Source organism: Calonectris borealis, chromosome 6, assembly GCF_964195595.1.
Source record: "Calonectris borealis chromosome 6, bCalBor7.hap1.2, whole genome shotgun sequence".
NCBI classification, from domain to species: Eukaryota; Metazoa; Chordata; class Aves; order Procellariiformes; family Procellariidae; genus Calonectris; species Calonectris borealis.
In genome coordinates this window covers 1,964,523-1,982,261 of record NC_134317.1, presented here as the reverse complement: position 1 = coordinate 1,982,261, position 17,739 = coordinate 1,964,523, and the positions used below count along the sequence as shown (strand labels likewise).

Below are 17,739 nucleotides of genomic sequence, written 5' to 3'. Positions count from 1 at the left end.
GTGCCTGCATCGCTCTGCAGAGCGGGGGTTTGATTAGGTGGCCGGAAAGCCATGTGGCTAGCAAGAGGTGTAGAGGAGAGCATCTCTCAGCCCGGGAAGACTCCGTCCAGGTGGCTGGATCCCAGGCTGAGTTCCAGGGAGATCAGACCCAGCGTGCCTCAGGGTCCTGCTGCATTGCAGAGTATCTTTGCTCCCCGATTCTGTTTCTCCTCACTCCCCAAGCGGCTGGAAATGCCAAATTCTGGCTTTATGGTCATCTTTCATTAGTTTAAGGAGACTTGCTCCCATTTGTTACAGCTGACAAAACTCTGTGAGATGTTTAAAGGCATTCTGAAATTTAAGAAGTTGATACACCAGGCACCGAGGAAGATTTTTTGCTTCTATCAGTGGCATGATAAAGATCTAATTACTCTGCTCATTTACAATTTAAAGGAAAATAATGTATGCAGCCTTTGGTAATTTAAAACTGAGATAAGTCATTGTAGGAACGATCTCTATATGACTAGAAATGACTTTTAGATCTTTTTATTGCAGTGTTTTTCATATTTAGTGAAATGAATGTATGGAAATACGCTAGTGCGGTGTAGTTATGCATTCTCCAGCCAACACCGGCAGCGCTTCCACACTTCCCAGTTCAGACTCAATGTAGGGCTCCCAGGTAAAGGTTGCACCGCTCTTCTTTTGTCTCAGGAAGGAGGTTTGTAAGATGAATGGGTCCCCGAGCGCAGGGTCTGTGTGTGGGCTGTCTGTGTGTCCGCAGGGATGCAGGCAGGACGGCAGGACAGCCCCAGCTGGAGCTCCCTGGCCGGCCCCATTCCCGCCAGGAGCCGCCGGACAAAGTGTCCCGGAGCCCGGGTGTGAGGTGCAGTGCAGCACCCCATCCAAAGTGCTCGTGGTGGCTTGGGGACAGCCCTGCAGCGTGGGGAGCAGCCTAATCCTGTCCTGGTCCTCCGAGGCACAGCCTGCGCCCCTCCTCAGGGTCTGCTCCCCAAAACCCAGCTCCCGTGCTTTAACCGCTCGCTCTGGCTCAGGCAAAACTAGGTCATGTTTCCTGCAAATCTGAAATCCGTCTGGAGTGCCCTGAGCTGATTTATGCATTCATATATATGGGAAGAAAAAGCAGTTTGACTGAATTCTGCTTTGAATTTTGGGGTTTCTTTCATCTCGGCGCTCCTGGAAAATGAAAGCAAAGGGAAGTAATTGCTGAAGCCCGAGAGTCGCCAGCTCTCCGTGGGCAGGGTGGTTTTGCACCGTGCTCCGGAGCTCGCTGCGCGTTCTGTTCTCGTCCCGCGCTGGAGCTGCGGAGCGGGGAAGGCTCCCGCAGCCGCACAGGCGGGCACAGCCAGGGTGCTGCTGAGCTGTGGTGGCTGCCCGGCACGCGGTACGCCCAGAGCCCGTACCAGCTAGCTCATTCGTTTTGGTTGTACATTTAAAGTGAGAAAATTTGCAAGGATGTTCTTTGTGTTGGAGAGTGAGCTAGTGAGTCAGAATAAAACAAGTCTGTTATTATTTGTTCATGTATTTATTATTAATCTTTACTGTTACTATTATTATTGTCATCATCATTAATAATGTTATTCACTGATTTTAAGAGCCACACCTCTTTTTTAAACAAAGTGAGTAGCGTGGATTAGACAAGTAACTTGCACAGTAGCATTGGCAATAAACAGGGCAACCCCCAAACGCACTCAAAATATGCAGAGGAAGTCAAAGGAGAACAGTGAAGTGTGATAACACCAAAGCTGTATCTAATTCCCTCCCTGACATTGCCCAGGAGCAGACAATGTGCAGGAGGTGCTTGGAGCACTTGCTGAGTACGAGCAAGGCAGATACCCAGTGATGTTTCTCCTGGTACATGCTCCTGCGTCCAGCAGTCTGTAGATTTAAGCACCCTGATCTAAGGATTGCACCTCATGCTCAATAGTTCTTGATGGATTTTTTTTCCTCTGTGAATTGGTGTAAGTGCTTCTGGAGCCCGTGCCAGGCTAAGCAGTCGTGCTGAAGAGCTCCTGCTCTGCAGAGCACTGTGTGGAGGAGTGCCACGAAAACTACCAGGTTTGCTTTGATCCTGTCACCTGATAATTATATGTGATGCCACATAGTTCCCATGTTACGAGAAATAACGACAGATCGTTCCCGTTGACTCCTTCCATGACTCTCATACTTTCTTGGAATGTTGGGATAGTTCTCAGACGGAAAAGCCTGGGTGTGCGTGTCCCCTGGAAGCTACCCCGTTCTCCATCTCACCTTCTCGCCCTGCCTCGGCATGTGTTTGCAGTTGTGCTTTGAGTCATTGCTGGGTGCCAGCACTGATTCGTTTAACTCCTGGTTAGGGACTGGAGTGAGAGCTAAGGATGCTGTAATCGAGAAGCTTTCCCCACTGTAGTTGTTTTCCCGAATCAAAGAGAAGAAAAGCCTTCCCGTGTATGTTCTCCAGGCTGCAGAGGTGGCATTAGCAAGTATGAGGCCAGCTGCAGTTGTCTGAAGAAGCCTTGTTTTTGCTGGAGGTTGTGTTTACTCCACCAGTCAGGCTTCATCTATGAATTTCTCTTTCTTCCCCTAGTAGAGTTGCTCTTTGCATAACAAATGTCAGAATTTGCACATCGCTGCACGTGCATCACGTTATTTTTCTTTCTGTCTTCCTATCAGCAGATTTTTATACCTTCTTCCTCCATTTTCAGGCCCGAGTGTGATAGTTGGAAATGCAAAAGGATTACTGTGCCTGCCTAGAGGTTTCGTTAGCCTCCAAACCGGCGAGCTGATGCCCTTCTGGTCTCTGCTTTCACCTGCATGGGTGTAAATCAGGAGCAAATCTCTGGATGCTGCAGCCCTGTTGAGAACCTGCTTGGACCTTCTCTCTGGGCTGTTTCTACACTGTAAATTGGGGGAGCAGGATAAATAATCTGTTTTTCCAATCCCAAACACCACCCTTCACCTTCGCTGTCAGCATCACCCGCCATGCCGCTGGCCGGGGCTGCGCGGGGCAGCCTGCACAGCTTTGCAGAGAACCTCCGTGTCCCTGGCACAGCCGGGGGGCCCCGCGGACCCCCCGCAGTTTGGATGGGGCTTGTCCTGCGTGGTGTGCTGCTCCCGGGGCAGCGCGGCAGCACCACGGGCACCGTCGGCCAGTTGCAGCAGTTGGTGGATCACTGTCAAAAGAGTTTCTTGACCATAATCATAATCTTCTTGTTGCTTATTTAATTTCACATATGTAAGAACATGTATGTATTTCATATGGCGGCCCGTCTCCTTGTCTCCAATTTCCTGCGCTCAGGTCTCAAAGCATGTTTTTTTTTTAAAGAAAATAAGCAGTGTCTCAGGAAGAGCTGAAATGTGGTTTTCATTTATGCCATAGAAATGACAGATTTAGAGGTTTCCCTTTGTGTTTATTCCGTGTACTTATTTAATTGAATTCAAGGTTGATTTACCAGTTAGGGGTTACAATTAAAATAATTAATGCCTTTTTTCTGAGGAAATTTCCTAAGGGCTGTATTTTCCTCAAATAATTTGGAGGGCTTTCAGAAAGCTCAGCTACAGAATAGAAGAGAGGCACCATTCTTAAACGAAATGCAGCGGGAATTAATACATTTGCTGATGCCTACGAATGCTCAGTTCCATTAAAAGTCTGTGCCATTGCTCGTGCAGAGTAAAGTGCACGGAAAAAAATCCGGAATACCTCTGGCTGTGGGTGGATCATTCTTTCCCCGTTGCATGCCATGAGAGTTGGAGGTACCTGGTGTTGGATGAGTTGTGCTGTGGCTGGTGGCATCGGCTGCGCCGGGTGGAAGGGCTGAGACCGGCAGCTCGTGGTCTGCGCTGGCCCTGGGCTGGGCAGCGGTGGCCAGCAGGCAGTCGTGGAGCCGTGCATCTGGAGCTTCGTACGCTGCCAGTGTAAACAGCCTGTGACCTTTTTTCTGCTTTATTTGTATGTGTATTGTCCGATGGTCGTCGGCTCTGCAGAACTGAAAGACGTTGGCATTTTCACCCAGTGGAGGAGTATTTCCATTCCTTTATTCTTACCGCCTAAAAATAGTCCTGTGATTGATGAGAGCTGTTTTTGTTTGCAGATATAACACCCTGCCAAGCCGAAGAACACTAAAAAATTCCAGATTAGTGAGTAAAAAAGATGATGTTCATGTCTGCATCATGTGTTTACGGGCCATAATGAATTACCAGGTATTTCCCTTTTTGTTCTTTTGGGCCACATAACTATTTTGTTGTTGGGAGCAGGGAGGATAACGTTAGGGGTGAGTTGTTAATGTAAAACTGATGCAAAGGTTTAAATTCTTACTCATTCTTAAGCAGTGTAGCTGGGAAGCAATATAACACAGTCCTTGTGTACCCATGCAGATTATTTAATACAGATGTGAAGACACACGTAGATAAGAGCATGTGCATATTGGGCCAGTTCCTGTTTGCAGTGATGGGCTCAGTTTGCACTAACTGATTAGACATGCAGCTACACAACTGAAGTTACAATTTGTCTCAGAATTTAGTACTAACACTTAGGAAATAGAATTTTTCACAAGCGCTATACACTGGTGGAAAATCCAGGCTTTCACTCTTGTTACATGTTTGCCGCAAGGCAATTGCAATAACTGCAAGTCAAAGAATAAACCAGACCAAAGCTAATCTTATTTTCGTGAGTTTCTTTTCTCTTCAGTGGGATGCTGTGATCACATGGCATGCCCAGGTAGCTTCAGAGACTTGGGATTTTTCGCAAAAACAGTAACAGCTAAAAGTTACGTGCTTCAAAGAAAGGCCGTGGTGAACACCTTTATTACGAGTTTATGGTCGTACAAGGTATTTCTAACACGGCTGCGTATGTGAACTCTGCCCCTGGGGATACCAGCTCCCTGGGATTTACAGTTTCTTACCTCTGATGGGAAGGATGCAAACAACGATCTTGTACTAATAGCCAGTACAGTATTTTCCAAAGCAGTTCTTTTTTCATTTTTGGAGAACAAAGCCAGCAGTACTCGTGCAGTAACTGCATGATGCAGTCGATCTATGGCAGCACGCATGCTGGAAAAGAAGTGATTTTGGCAGCTGAATTGCAAAGTCCTCTTTAGAGAGTAAATGATGCACTTGACTGGCAGAAATAAAAAGAGGAGGGAGGGGAACGGATGAGCAGTGGGGTTGGCAGTGGTGTAGGAGCAGCTCCTGGACCCCTTTCCGTTGGCTGACGTGGCCAAACCGAGTACTTTTGACACTGTTAGTGGCAGAGAAGTTGATAGGCATGGTGGTAGATGGAAATGTGCTGGCTGACTTGGTAAATTCGACAACGTTTTGTTTGGCTTACAGCATTATGAAAGGCTGCTGCCAGATCTGGTCAGAGATATGTAATTTGTTGGATTTTAAAAATAATAATTTCAGTCTCAAAACTGAAATGGTATTTTCCCCTTCTCTTTTCAGTATGGATTCAATATGGTCATGTCACATCCACACGCCGTTAATGAAATTGCACTAAGTTTGAACAACAAGAATCCCAGGTAGGTTGCACTTGCTTTTAGAGAGTTTAAGAAGTAGGTAAGTAAAGAGTACATGGAAAGAGATTTTCAGGGGTATGTTTATGCACAAACCCATAGCAAAAAATAGACTTCATTCTGAATCAGATTAAATCTGTATTATGGTGCAAATAGATGAGCAGTTGCCATCTAGTTCCATTGGTTTCAGGAGCTACTGACTCTTCGGTTGAAAATTTGCTGTTAAAGCACTCCAGCTCTATTGCAGTGCAAAGAAGACTCTGCTGATAATGAGCAGCTTAGCATGGGATTTTCCTGAAGAATAGGAAAACCTTCTTAACTAGATTTTGTCTGAGGGGTCCTTAGATTTGAATTTCTTTGAGAGAGGGTTTCATTCTTGTTCTGTGTCGGGTTGCTGTTCAGCCACAGCAGTAACGTTGTAATTGCACAGTGGAACTGATGGCTGCGAGGCTGCGTCCCCTCCTCTCCCCGCACACACTTGTGACCCTGGCGGCCACTTCCAGCAAAGCCTGGAGCTGTGAACTTCTTGCATGTCTAACGAAACCAAATCTGACGTACTGATGTTTGCAAGGAAAGGTAAAACTAGGGGATGAGACAAAACTAAACAGCACTATATATGTGCATATATATAGCCTTTGCTTAGGCTGTCCGCTTGCCTTACAGTGCACTGCTTGAAGTCTTGTCCTGATGGAAGTAGGTACTTCCTTCCTTTCTTTTATTTAGCCCTTAGTCAGCAAGCCTGGGCACAGCATACATGGGAAGGATATGGGAAGTTTATTGTTTTTATCATTTTTGGTGTCTTGTTCCTGGAAATCAGGTCATCAAGAGAGAGCCTAAGTTTTTATTTTTGAAAGAAGTCGGTTATTTAGATTTCCGTTTATTGGGAAAAAAAAAAATTTTCAAATGTGGCTAAAATAATCTGAAGACAAAACTTAATGTTAGTGCTGTTCAAAACCTAATTTCTTTTTGGTTTAGCCCCATCATGACTTTTGAAGAAACCAGAGGTTTGAGTGCTTAGGGTTGTCTGGGATGTGCAAAAAGGGAAGCAGCAGCTCTGAGAGACGCTGCAGAGCTGATCCCATCCCCAGACCGTGCATGCTGCGGAGCTAAGTGCCGTAGGAGGGGGCAGGCCAGGTGGAGGATGGATGTAGGGACTCCGTCTCCTCTGGCTGTGCCTAAACGGATGCCACAGACACAGCTGTAACTGTCCTCTCCCCGTCCCCACCCCAGATGTGTGGGCAGCCGTCGGGTGAGCGCTCCGGGCAGCGTCGGAGACCTGGGCATCCCCCTGGGCTCTCTGCTCACAGAGGTCGCTCTCCCTTCTCCCCGCACGCACGGTTCATAGCCTGCCCTCGGAGGGGGTGTTACTGAAGATCTGTAGTAAGAACCCCTTGATCCGGTCTGAAAGAGCTTGGATTTTCTACTTGTGGAAGGAAAAAAAATTGATGAGTAAGAATTGAAAATGATACATTTAAAATCTCCTAGGAAAGTGAACATTTTATCTGGTTTCCAAAGATAACCTTGACACTTTGAAAGCCAAAAGGTATTTCTTTTTCTATAACATCTGGTTTGAGTCATGGCTTTAGCATGAGACTAATTTCATATGTGTCTGCATGATTTTAATATCTGCTCAGAGCTCATCTGACCATAAAGTCCGGTTGGTGTTTTTGCCTTACGTGAACCCTATAAGAAAGTACTGGGGATTATTTATACTGGAGTTATACTGAGTCTATTGCATGCTTTTCTTTCAGTAATCTGTTGTCTTCTCTCATTAATGTGCCTGTGTTAGTACTGCTGTCAATCAGTTGCCCAGATTTCTGATTCAAGAGGGGAAAGACGTGCTAAGGCATCCTATATTTACTTCAGCGAACCACGTCTTTTTTTTTTTTTGTGGCTATGAATAACACAAATTATCATAGAAAATAATTCAGATTTGTATCAGGAAAAATACAGGTTTGAATTATAAGCACATTCATTAAAAACGGGGCTCAGAGGAAATGGGCTGCCTTGTGGTGAAGACAGCTGACTAATGGCTGATGTACGGTGATCCTGGCTTGTGTGAAACTGCCTCCTCTCCGGGTTTGGGCAGGTGAACTCTCCGGGAGTACAAGCTGTCGAAGGCTGACATGGTCTGTCTTTACCAGAGTTATGCAACTGCCTTGGGTTTGCTTGAATTTCCACAAGTATAATTTGTGATTTAAATTTTTGCATGTTTTGAGAAGCATTAAAATGGGGGAAAACTGCATGATCCTGGGAGAGTCAAAATGCCCTGGATCAGATGATGCTCAGCATTATGCATCTTACAGGTTTACTAGTTTGAAGAGATTGAAAATTCACGGGATGCAAACTATGTCTCCCAGTGACTCCGCATCCCTTTTGCAAACAGGTAGAAAGAAAGTGGTTCATCGCATGGTGGTCACTGACTGTTGTGGTTTCTTTTCTTCGCAGGACAAAGGCCCTTGTCTTGGAACTTCTAGCAGCTGTTTGCCTCGTCAGAGGAGGGCATGAAATCATTTTATCTGCATTCGATAACTTTAAGGAGGTATGTTACTCTGCTTTATTAGAATTTGATGCGCGTGTCGATAGTTCTCTTACATGGTGTTGGCTACAGTTTTCTCATTCAGCTAAATTTCCTAGATTTCCATAAACTGCAGATATTCTGTAAGTCACTGTGAGCTGCAAAGAATCGGACAGTGGTGTTGATGCCGCCATTTTGTGCGCTTTTGCGTAAAAGAGCCATAATCCCAACAAGATGAATCCAGAGTGTGAATTGCTCCCTTTGCTTTTTGGTCAGTCAAGCTGTGTCCCTGAAGTGGGAAACTAATAGAGATCTTGAGAGCTTTACTCCAGTTCTTCTGTCTCTAAACACTTTTGTACGTTCTTAGATGAAACAACCGGGAATGGTGTATTAAATCTCCCATTTTCAGAGCCATTTATACAAGCCCTTGAAATGCAAACCTCCTGTCAGGAGTTTTACTATCAGTAGGAATTTTATTTGTGAAGAAATTACAAAATCAAGTCTCTGTAATGGAGCACTGACTGCTGAAATTAATACACGTGTTCCAGCAGGCTCAAGTGGAGCACAACAGTGTCATTCGTAGGTGTATACATTCAAGCGTATCACATGTTTGCATACAGTAGTGGGATTTGAGAACATTGTATGAAGATTCAGAAGCACTGGTGTGAGAATCAAGTCCTAGAACGCTGCTGTTCTAGTTTATTTTGAATATTGGATATATGTGTGGATTTATTATCAAAGGAAAAATGAATCTCGACTTACCAGCTCAAAAATTGTTAGACTTGATGAGTCCCAGCTGGACTGTGTGTAAACATGTAGCATGTTTTTCCTTAATGCTGCTGTTGCTAGAAGTAGGTTAATGCAGATGATCAACAAGCCAAGTTGTTAATCTTTTTACTTTCTGTGTTTGGGGAATCATTTCTGGTGGGGAGATACCAATCTCTGATTTACATCCACTGTAAGTATTTGCATGTCGTAGAGCTGCACCATAACTGTTTTTCTGAGGTGCTCGTCATTATACAGAGCCAGAGCAAAAGGTTTGAAGTAATCTCCAGTGTGGGCTTGCTGTAGAACCCTCAGCTTTGCAAGACCAGACCTGTCCTAGGTGCGAGCTGTGTTGTGTATGTAGAGCGACCTGAGGACAGAGGTAATGGGAATGGCACGGCTGCTGGCGAGGCTTCCCCGGCTGTGAAGTGGAAGTCGAGCTGGAAGTATTGTGTGACCATGGAGAAAGCCTTGCTTCTGGGTTACACCAGCGGAAGGGATGGTCAGAATATGGAAATAAGGCATTCTGCTTCCAGCTGGGGAAAGGTCTGCAGTCCTTTAATGCAGGCACAGAACTGGAAATTGTAGTTTGGTTCTTTCATTTATTCATCTGTAGCCTTGGGCAAGCTGCCGGTATCTTGTCTTTATTTGCACCTTTGTGAAATGAAGGAATCACGGAAGCAAATGCAGATGAGGTTGTTATGAAGAACAATTGGGTAATATGAAAGAAGTGCTTTAAATAGGAAAAGCACTGTAAACATGCAAAGTACAATGTTATTATTCTAGGCTTAAATTCTTCTGGCTTATTACTACTCTATTGTAGAAGAAACATGACTCATTAGGGAGGACGGTGTGAGGGATTACAGATAAGTTGGGCAAATGATACAGCCGAAATACCAGCAGTTGGGACGGTCTGTAAGGCTCATTAAACAGGCCCTTTGCATGTCACAGGGAAGGATGTGTGAAGTCCCATTTGCTCTCTTACCTTCCTGACATTTTTAGTCGAGGTTTTGCTCCTTCATTTTCTTCCAAGTGCTCTATCATCTCTCTTTTCTCCTGCTGACATTCAAAAATTCCTCTGTAACACATTCGGTTTGTCTGCCATTATTTACTTATTCCATTCCTGTTTGTGTTTGATCAAGACGTTTGCTATAGTGGAACTGTTGGATGTTGCAGGTGGAGCGGCCATGCAAGGAGGGTATTCTACCTTTCTCAATTCTATGCTTGGCTGTTCTCTTTATCCAATTATGCAGCCTATTTCTTGCTCTATGCTGTTGTTTTCCAGTTTCCTTCTGGGCAAGTTTTCAGTAATGGTTTCAAGTCTTCATGTTTGTAACTCATTCAACTGGTGTATTAAAAATCTCTGAGTTGCTGACGTGTAAAGTACTCAGGGTTAGATTTCTAGCAGTATACTTCCAATTTAAATTACTGTAAGCTCAATAATATTTGTGTGGCTTCTGTAACTATGCATTGCAGGGCTGCCACAGCTTCTCTGTGGTTCTTTCATCAGACACTGTGTGCATATTTAGGACAGATTAGACTCGTCGAACTAGATGTCTGCCACTCTATCTCCTTGCCATAAAATAACTTCAAAAGAAACCTGAACTCCCGCTTAACACTTACCCTGTAATAAAGTCAGTAGGGAAAACAGGATATTTCGGACCAAATTCTGCTCTCGTTTACATCAGGGTGAACATCAAATATTTCATTAGGCTTTGAGCTTTGCTCTGATGTAAATGAGAACAGAATTTGGTTCTCAGGGCCTGACTGAGCTGGAAAACCACAGTTGATCTGAATCTTGTCAAGAATTCCTTTTGAAAATGACTTTTGATTTGAAAATGAAATCTTTTTCTGGCTGGGGTCAGGATATTCAAATGGAGAATGGTTTGTTTTGTTAAGCTGTCTCTTGCAAATTGTTCTTGTCCAGTTACTTCACCTGAAATCATTGATTCTTGTGTGCCGGGGACTCAGCTCTGTGCATTACAGACATAGCCCAGTGCTCGCTTTTTAGTACAGGGTTAAGGTCGTGTTGAACAGATCACTTCCGAACACAGAAACACGAGGATATTTCAAAGCCACCAAGAAGTTTACAACAAACCAGGAGCTTGAGAAGGAGTCGGGTAAAGCAGAACTCAACAGGAAAAGAAAATCCAGAACCATTGTTACTGATGGGGAATGGAGGGGGAAGGAGTAGTTTGGGACGGGTGGAAGGAAAGGCAGGTGTTTATCCAAAGTTCATTAGAGTTGAGGAAACCAGGCTTCACGCAGTCGCGCTGGTGCTAGGAAGCACGAGCCCCCTGGTTCAGTCCAGTGCGTGGCAGAGCTGTTGAGTACGGTTTTTTTTTTTTTAATTTTGCCAAAAGGCAGAAAGCGGTTACAATGAAATCCTCATCTGTATTGTACGGAATGAATTAGCAATTTTAAGGGGGATATCAGTATTAGTTTCTTATCCATCTTTGTATTTCTCCCTTGTGTTCCCTGTAATGTTGAAGGAGTTTGCGTGTTGAGTACAAGCAGGGGCTGATTTAGGTCAGTCTGTCATGGTGCACGCGTCTGCTTTCTGCAGCCCGTTCTACGTTTTGCCAACTATTCGGCACTGACAGAATGGCAACTTCCAGCTCTCTGAGAGAGAAATGTCCCAAATGTTCACACACCACCTGCGTTTGGTCGTTCTTTCCAGGCCAGTGCAGACGTTGGGTGAACCCCCAGGTGCTGCTTAGCCTCTACGTCAAGAAAAGCCTCAGCAGCCCGGCTAAGTTCGTGCTTGCAGGATGGTCAGATCCTAGTTATGAGGAGCTCTGCTAGCCAGGAAGGCCCGCAGATGTTTTGGTTTTCCTGCAGCCACTCTCGATGTCATCAGGCCTCGAACAGCTTCTGAAAGGTCTCGGAGCAGAAATGCAAGGAGGTGGTGGTGGTGCTGGGTGCTGCTGCTCAGCAAGCGGCTCCGGGTGTGCTCTGGCCACCTGCACTCTGCAGCTGGAAAACTTCCTTTTTCTGAGTGATGCTTGACTGAATTCTGCTGTATTTATGGGAAATAGTTTGGAGTTACTGTGCCACAGGTAGCCCACCAGAATAGCTGGGGCGTTTGGCTATTCCCTTATCTTTTTGACACTTTCTGGCCTGTTGCTGGTTCTGTTTGCAGCCACCTCACACCGAAGGCAAATGCTGCTTGAATGGAGTATCGCAGCCTTGGCTGGGAGAGCTCTTCGGCACGACCGCGACCCCTGCCTTTACCCGCTCGCCAGTGGGCTTCCTTAGCAGTGTTCCCGTCCCTTTGTGCTTGTTTCCATGGATTTGTGAGAATTGGCTGTGCGGTTTTATCCGAGTTGCCTGGGATTTGTGTTGCGGGATGAGCAAATGCACTTCAGCAGAATGCCAGGGGAAGAAGAGGAGAGCAGAGTTAGCCGCAAGGCAGCTTTGGGGGAGCTCTGAGGGTCACAGGCCAGATGCTAAGAGCTTGTGCCCCATCTAAATCGAAGCAAGGCTGAGTGCACTGTTGGAAAACAAGATATATTTTCCTAATGCTTATTCAGAGTAGTTAATTCATTTTAATAGTGCGATTGCATATGTGGGTATACAGAGAATTAAGCTGCCGTCTTTTACTGCCAACAATAAAACTTTGTTTTACTATTATTTCATTGCTTACTCCCCTTACTGTTTCCTGGAGATGCTGAATTCACAGAGGCACGTTGCGCTGGAGCTTAGGCGTGTCGGTGTCCTGGTGAGTCTGCCCGTGGCCGTGGGAAATGGTGAGAGCCAGCACGGTGCAAGCGTGTGGCTTCGCACACGCTTCTGCGCACTTCACGTAGAGACGGCGTGGAGACGGTGCTGCTTAAACCACAGCATAGTCACGCGATGGTAACTCACTCAGGACCCAAAACGAGCATCGTTCCAAAGCTGCCCTTGCTCTCTGTCGTTTCACTGACATCTTGCCATAATCAAAATGCTGTCATTCATTGCTGCTGTGTCAAGGAAGGATGTTTTCATGTTGGTGAGATTCTACAGGTTGAGAAGACCTTTTAATCATCACTGCCATTGACTGGATACTTCTAATATACTGGTATGCCAAGAGCGAATTGCGTAGGAAATGTTTTGCTGCAGTTGATACTGGCTGGAAGATGAAGAAGGTTTTACAGAGCTGAGAAAAAGAATATGAGGATACCCAAACCTGCTGTTCACCAGCGGCATGGTGTCTGCCTGTGCAGTCGCACGTCGGGCTCTGGCTCGCACCTTGGCAAAGCGATCCCTCGGGTACAAGAGCCGTTTTTAACTCAGGGTGCATTTTTCTGATCTGAGTGCCGAAACCCCGCGTTGCTTTGCATTCCCCTTGGAAGCACAGCTCGTAAAGGAGTTTCTGCTCTCCTGGCTGACCTGTGTTATGTTCTACTGAAGACCAGTGTACCATTTAACTGGGGCCAGCTCTTTCTTGGAGCCTCTTCTCAGGGAGCCTGAAGCGAGCGTGGATGGGAACCTGATAACGGTGTTATCAGGTGCTGCCCTGGTGGGGAGCATGGCTCGGACTCCTCAGGGGCCACCTCCGAGCTGTGCTATGGGTTAGGGCTGCTGCACGGTAAAGTTTCTTGTGACTGTGTGTTCCTAGTAAAAGTTACGTAATGCTTTGTCCATTATATATTCGTATTTATATACATACATATATGTACATATATACACACACCTTTGACTCTTGGGTTGGTTTTAAGGAACTTTTGCTTACAGTCAGAGCCAGAGTCTCTCAGCATTTCTCTTCAGTTGTAGAAAACATCACTGACAGAGCCTGGAGGCAAAGGTTTTAGTGCACTATATATCCCCAGAAATACCTGAATTAGTCTAATTGCATGGGGGGCTTGGGCAGCATCGCAGGGCGTCCCTGGGAAGCAAGCAGCGAGACCTCCCGTGGTACCACCAGCCGAAATAAACTCCTTCCCCAGCTCGGAGACTGCACATTTGGTCCCAGGCTATCACGGGATAGCCTCAGGGCTAAGGAGGGCTGAGGATTCCTCAGAGCTAAAGCACAGAAATAATGTGGGCAGGCGAATTGTGAGCAAGGTCATGAAATCTGGTGAGAACACCCAGAAATAGAATTAACAGAAAAGTTCTAGTTCAACAGAATTAAACTTGTTGAGGCTACGAGTGCAGAAAGCTGTTTTCCAACTCATTTATGGCTTTGCCTCAAAATTAAATTTTTTTGTGGCATTTCTAGTTAGCTGTTTTATTTACATGGTTTACATGTTTTTCATTTACTGAAAGTATAGTAGCCAATAAATGAATAGCTTCAGTAAGTTTACAGATATGTTGAAAAAAATCACAACCCAACAGCACTAATGTGATTGCATAATGAAACAGTTACAAAGAAATTGTGGGGTTTTTTGCAAATATTAATTTCCTCAGCTTTAGTGAAGATCTGACAGTGACAGTTTTTGAATATACTTCACGGCACTCTGAACTAACATTTTAAGGAGCACAAGCTTAGATCCTTATGCAGCTTTTGGTTAATCTCCATTTTAAACATAGGAGAATTTACTTCAATAACAACTAAATATTTCTGGGAAAAGACCAGAGGACTCTGCCACTTTTTTTTTTTTTTTTTTTTTAATAAGCACAATAGTAGTTTTAAAATGGATCCAAACCGAGGAGGCAAAAGAATTGACTGGGGTCTGTAGTGAGACAGAAAGCCAGCCAGAAATAATCCTGGCTCTCTGCAGGGAACACTTCCCGACTTTGGCTCTAATCCAGCAAAGCAGTTAAATTGATTATTATACAAGCTTATACCAGAATAATTGAATTTGGTAAGGTGAGTGTATGCTTGTGTGCTTCTTCGTTCGGGAAACAATTTTAGTATTTAAAAATAAAAACAGAATTGAGGTGCTTTTCCTACGATGAACCATACCTTTCAAGAAAGCACCTTGTTTTGCTCTGAGAAATGCTAAAAAATAAATGGGAATTCAGATAATCCAGAAAACTTTTGGGAAACTCATTGTCTGGTGGTTATTCCAGCATCTGAACTTCCCCACGTGCTGGGGAGAGAAGAGCTGGCCTAACTTGTTGGGGAGCGGGGGATAAGAGAGGAGCGGGGTCCGGCACACTGGTGCTCCCTCTTGTTTCAACATCAATTTATTTGAGTTACGTGTTTGCTGTTCTGAAATACCTGGCAGGTGAGAAGAATTGTGATCCCCTCACGCATCGCCTGGGTATGACAGTTAATGCCGAGCTTACAGAGGCCGGCTCCATCTGAATTGCTGGGCCGCGAGCTGAAAGGCGGGGGCACGGCAAATGAACCTCATTGTTTACCTCCGTCAGTTTTCACGCCGGCAAAGTGAGACAATATTGTTCAGCCCTCAGTTTTCACAATGCTTAATTCAGAGTCAGATTTCTCTATTTGAATAATGAATGGCGGCACTGAAAACAGCAGTTCTGAATTATTCTTACAGGCCATTATAATAACTCAGTACTAGAAGAAACTGCTTGCAAGTGCCGGAAAATGTAAATACATTTGTTGTCTTTTGCACTGCAGCGGTATTTTGAGAGTGCCTTAACCCTGCTGGGAGAGAAGTAAAAGGTATTTTAACCTAGTAAGTATTAAATAACTGTTTACTTAACCAGTAACTTATGGGAAAACTGATTTTTTGTTCTTCAGCAAACTGCAAAAATGTCAGCATGATCAGTCCAAACAAAGTGTTTCTGTGGAGTGCTGCTTGCCGGTGGTGGGATCTGCTGATCACAGTGGGCTGTTGTGGGGGAGAGAAAGCCAGCATTGTGCCGCCGGATAAAGGAGCACAGACAGGAGAAAAGGTTCACAAAGGGTCCCGTGAATTTTTGGGTTGCATATACATCAGGCTATTTGTAACACCATATCCAGCATGGGCTGCGTTCATGTACACAGTGCATATTTGCTGTGAAATTGTGCTACCGCTTCTCGCTCTTGCAGAACTCGAAAAGTTATTGAAGGAGGAGGGAGCAGCTTAAAACAACCTTTGGGCAACACATGGTCACTTTAACATTTGCATTGACAGAAAATGTCCTGTATTGCAAAGCCTTTGCTAAGGTTTAGGTATTTTAAATTTGGTCCTTCAGAGATTGTTTTCCCTGCCTGGAGGTCACTGTTAGCTGCCTTTGCCGAGCCAGACCATATTCACCTCGAGTGTAAACGCAGACAAAATGATTTCATTTTCTGTGTGGAGTTTGGGACCACCAGGCGTTACCTGCTTCCTGGCACAGGGGCATTTTGTGAGTTGGTGAGCTTACTAATGTCTTTGCTACGAGCCTATGTGCTAGCTCAGAGCTGTCATTCTCTCTGCCCCCCTTTGCTGACAGACCAACACTGGCCTCGAGGCGGTTGCAGTAGGCAGTTTCTGTGTCTGGATGGGGCACTGCATCTCAGGCTTTGGAGCATCAGTCCTCCAGATGTGGAGGAGGTAGCGGTCTGGCAGCTGTGCCTCGTAGTGTGCGTTCTGTACCGCCAACAAGCTGCAGCTCCAGAGCCTGAAACACTGCCTGTGTTCGCTGCCATCTCCATACGGAGCACGCTGTATTTGCTTGTGGTGAAGTTTAGTTATGAGCTCCATTCTCCAACAAAATGAGGTGGTGCTTCATGTTGTTAGATAAACTGTCTGAGGTAGGAGGACGATGGACGTGCTTTGATGAGCCTGGATTTTCACTTTCTGCCTGACACTGCACATGAAAACATCTTCAGTTTTTCCAAAATACCCTGGGTGTCTTTTGCTGTCTGCCCACATGCCTTTCTGGAGCATCGTACAGTAATCCGGCCACGTGAGCAGGAGCAACGCGAGGGTTGTCGTAGTTGAACTTTGCTTTTGGGTGGTCTGGATGCAAACTGTGTGACCTGAGAGCATTGCCAGGTGGATATGGATATAATCGTCACTGCATTTTTCATAACGGATCCTTTTGCTTCCTTATAGGATTGTATTGTACCTTTGTAATAGATCTGTGACGGGTTGACTTCGTTAGCACCCAAAGCCTTGCCAGAGAAAGGACCCTTCGTGGGTGGTTTTCCATAAAGCCACATTGTTCTTCTAGAATGATGTGGGTTTAACGCAACCTAAAAAGTTTTTTTTCACAGCCTAAATAGAGGCAGAGGTTTTTTATAGTTGTGGTAACCCGTTTAATCTTGCTTCTTGCACAGAATAATGCTAATAAAAGAAAGATCAGCCTTTCTTAGTCCCAGCCATACTTTCAAATGACAGACCTTGGAAATTTATTCAAATATAAATGGCAACATATGGTTTTATGTGGTGGGATTTGATTTCAGCATTCATCTTGGATTTTGGCCAATCTTCAGGCTGTAGGCTTCATCTACAGTTACACTCTCTTTAATCTTCCAGGATAAATTATATCATTTCATGAAAGTCAGCTCGCTGTCTCTTGAAACGCACACGTTCCCAGCTCTGACTCATCTGATGATAGTGTGAAATATCTGCAAGCAGCCACTGAAAGCCGCAGGTTGTTGTTGCTTTTCCTCTTGCTATCAGCTGCTGTATCCCAGCCAGCCGGGGCTGCTTGCGTCCCGGGATCGGCAGTTCTCTGCCGGGGCTGCATCACTTCGAATTGCTCCCTAATTTAATTAGTCAGCCATTAATGGCTTGTAGTTGTTTATGTCAGCTTTTTCTCATCCATGTGGAATGGTTTACATTAGATTTCCCAGAAATCAGTCCGTCTGGCTTTTATTGTTAAGTGATCGTATGCACCATTGTTATGTTTGTTTCCATAATACATGATTTTGTTTAAATCGGCTCCATTTTTTCTGAAGTGGGTACAAGAGAGATGCGATTGTTTAGACCTCAAAGTTGAGTTGAACCTACTTCTTTTCTTTTGTTGCGTTGACTCTTAACTGTTTTGTGGGGAGGAGAGAGTACAGAGATCACTGGAAGAATTTGCAGTTGGTTGAACTGAAATACCATCCCATTTACTGTAGTAGGAAAAAAATGGCTTGGGATAATAACGTAGGGATGAGTG

At 45.0% G+C, this 17,739-nt stretch overlaps 1 protein-coding gene across 5 annotated transcripts in view; it reads left to right on the top strand.

The window, feature by feature from the left end:
- FMNL2 (formin like 2) overlaps positions 1-17,739 on the top strand; it is a 154,089-nt gene that overhangs the window by 106,816 nt on the left and 29,534 nt on the right. For all 5 annotated transcript variants that reach the window (XM_075152631.1, XM_075152629.1, XM_075152630.1 and 2 more), the window contains exons 7-9: positions 4,068-4,176; positions 5,416-5,492; positions 7,935-8,028. In XM_075152631.1, the coding sequence (XP_075008732.1) occupies positions 4,068-4,176; positions 5,416-5,492; positions 7,935-8,028 (280 nt within the window). The remainder of the gene's footprint in view (positions 1-4,067; positions 4,177-5,415; positions 5,493-7,934; positions 8,029-17,739) is intronic.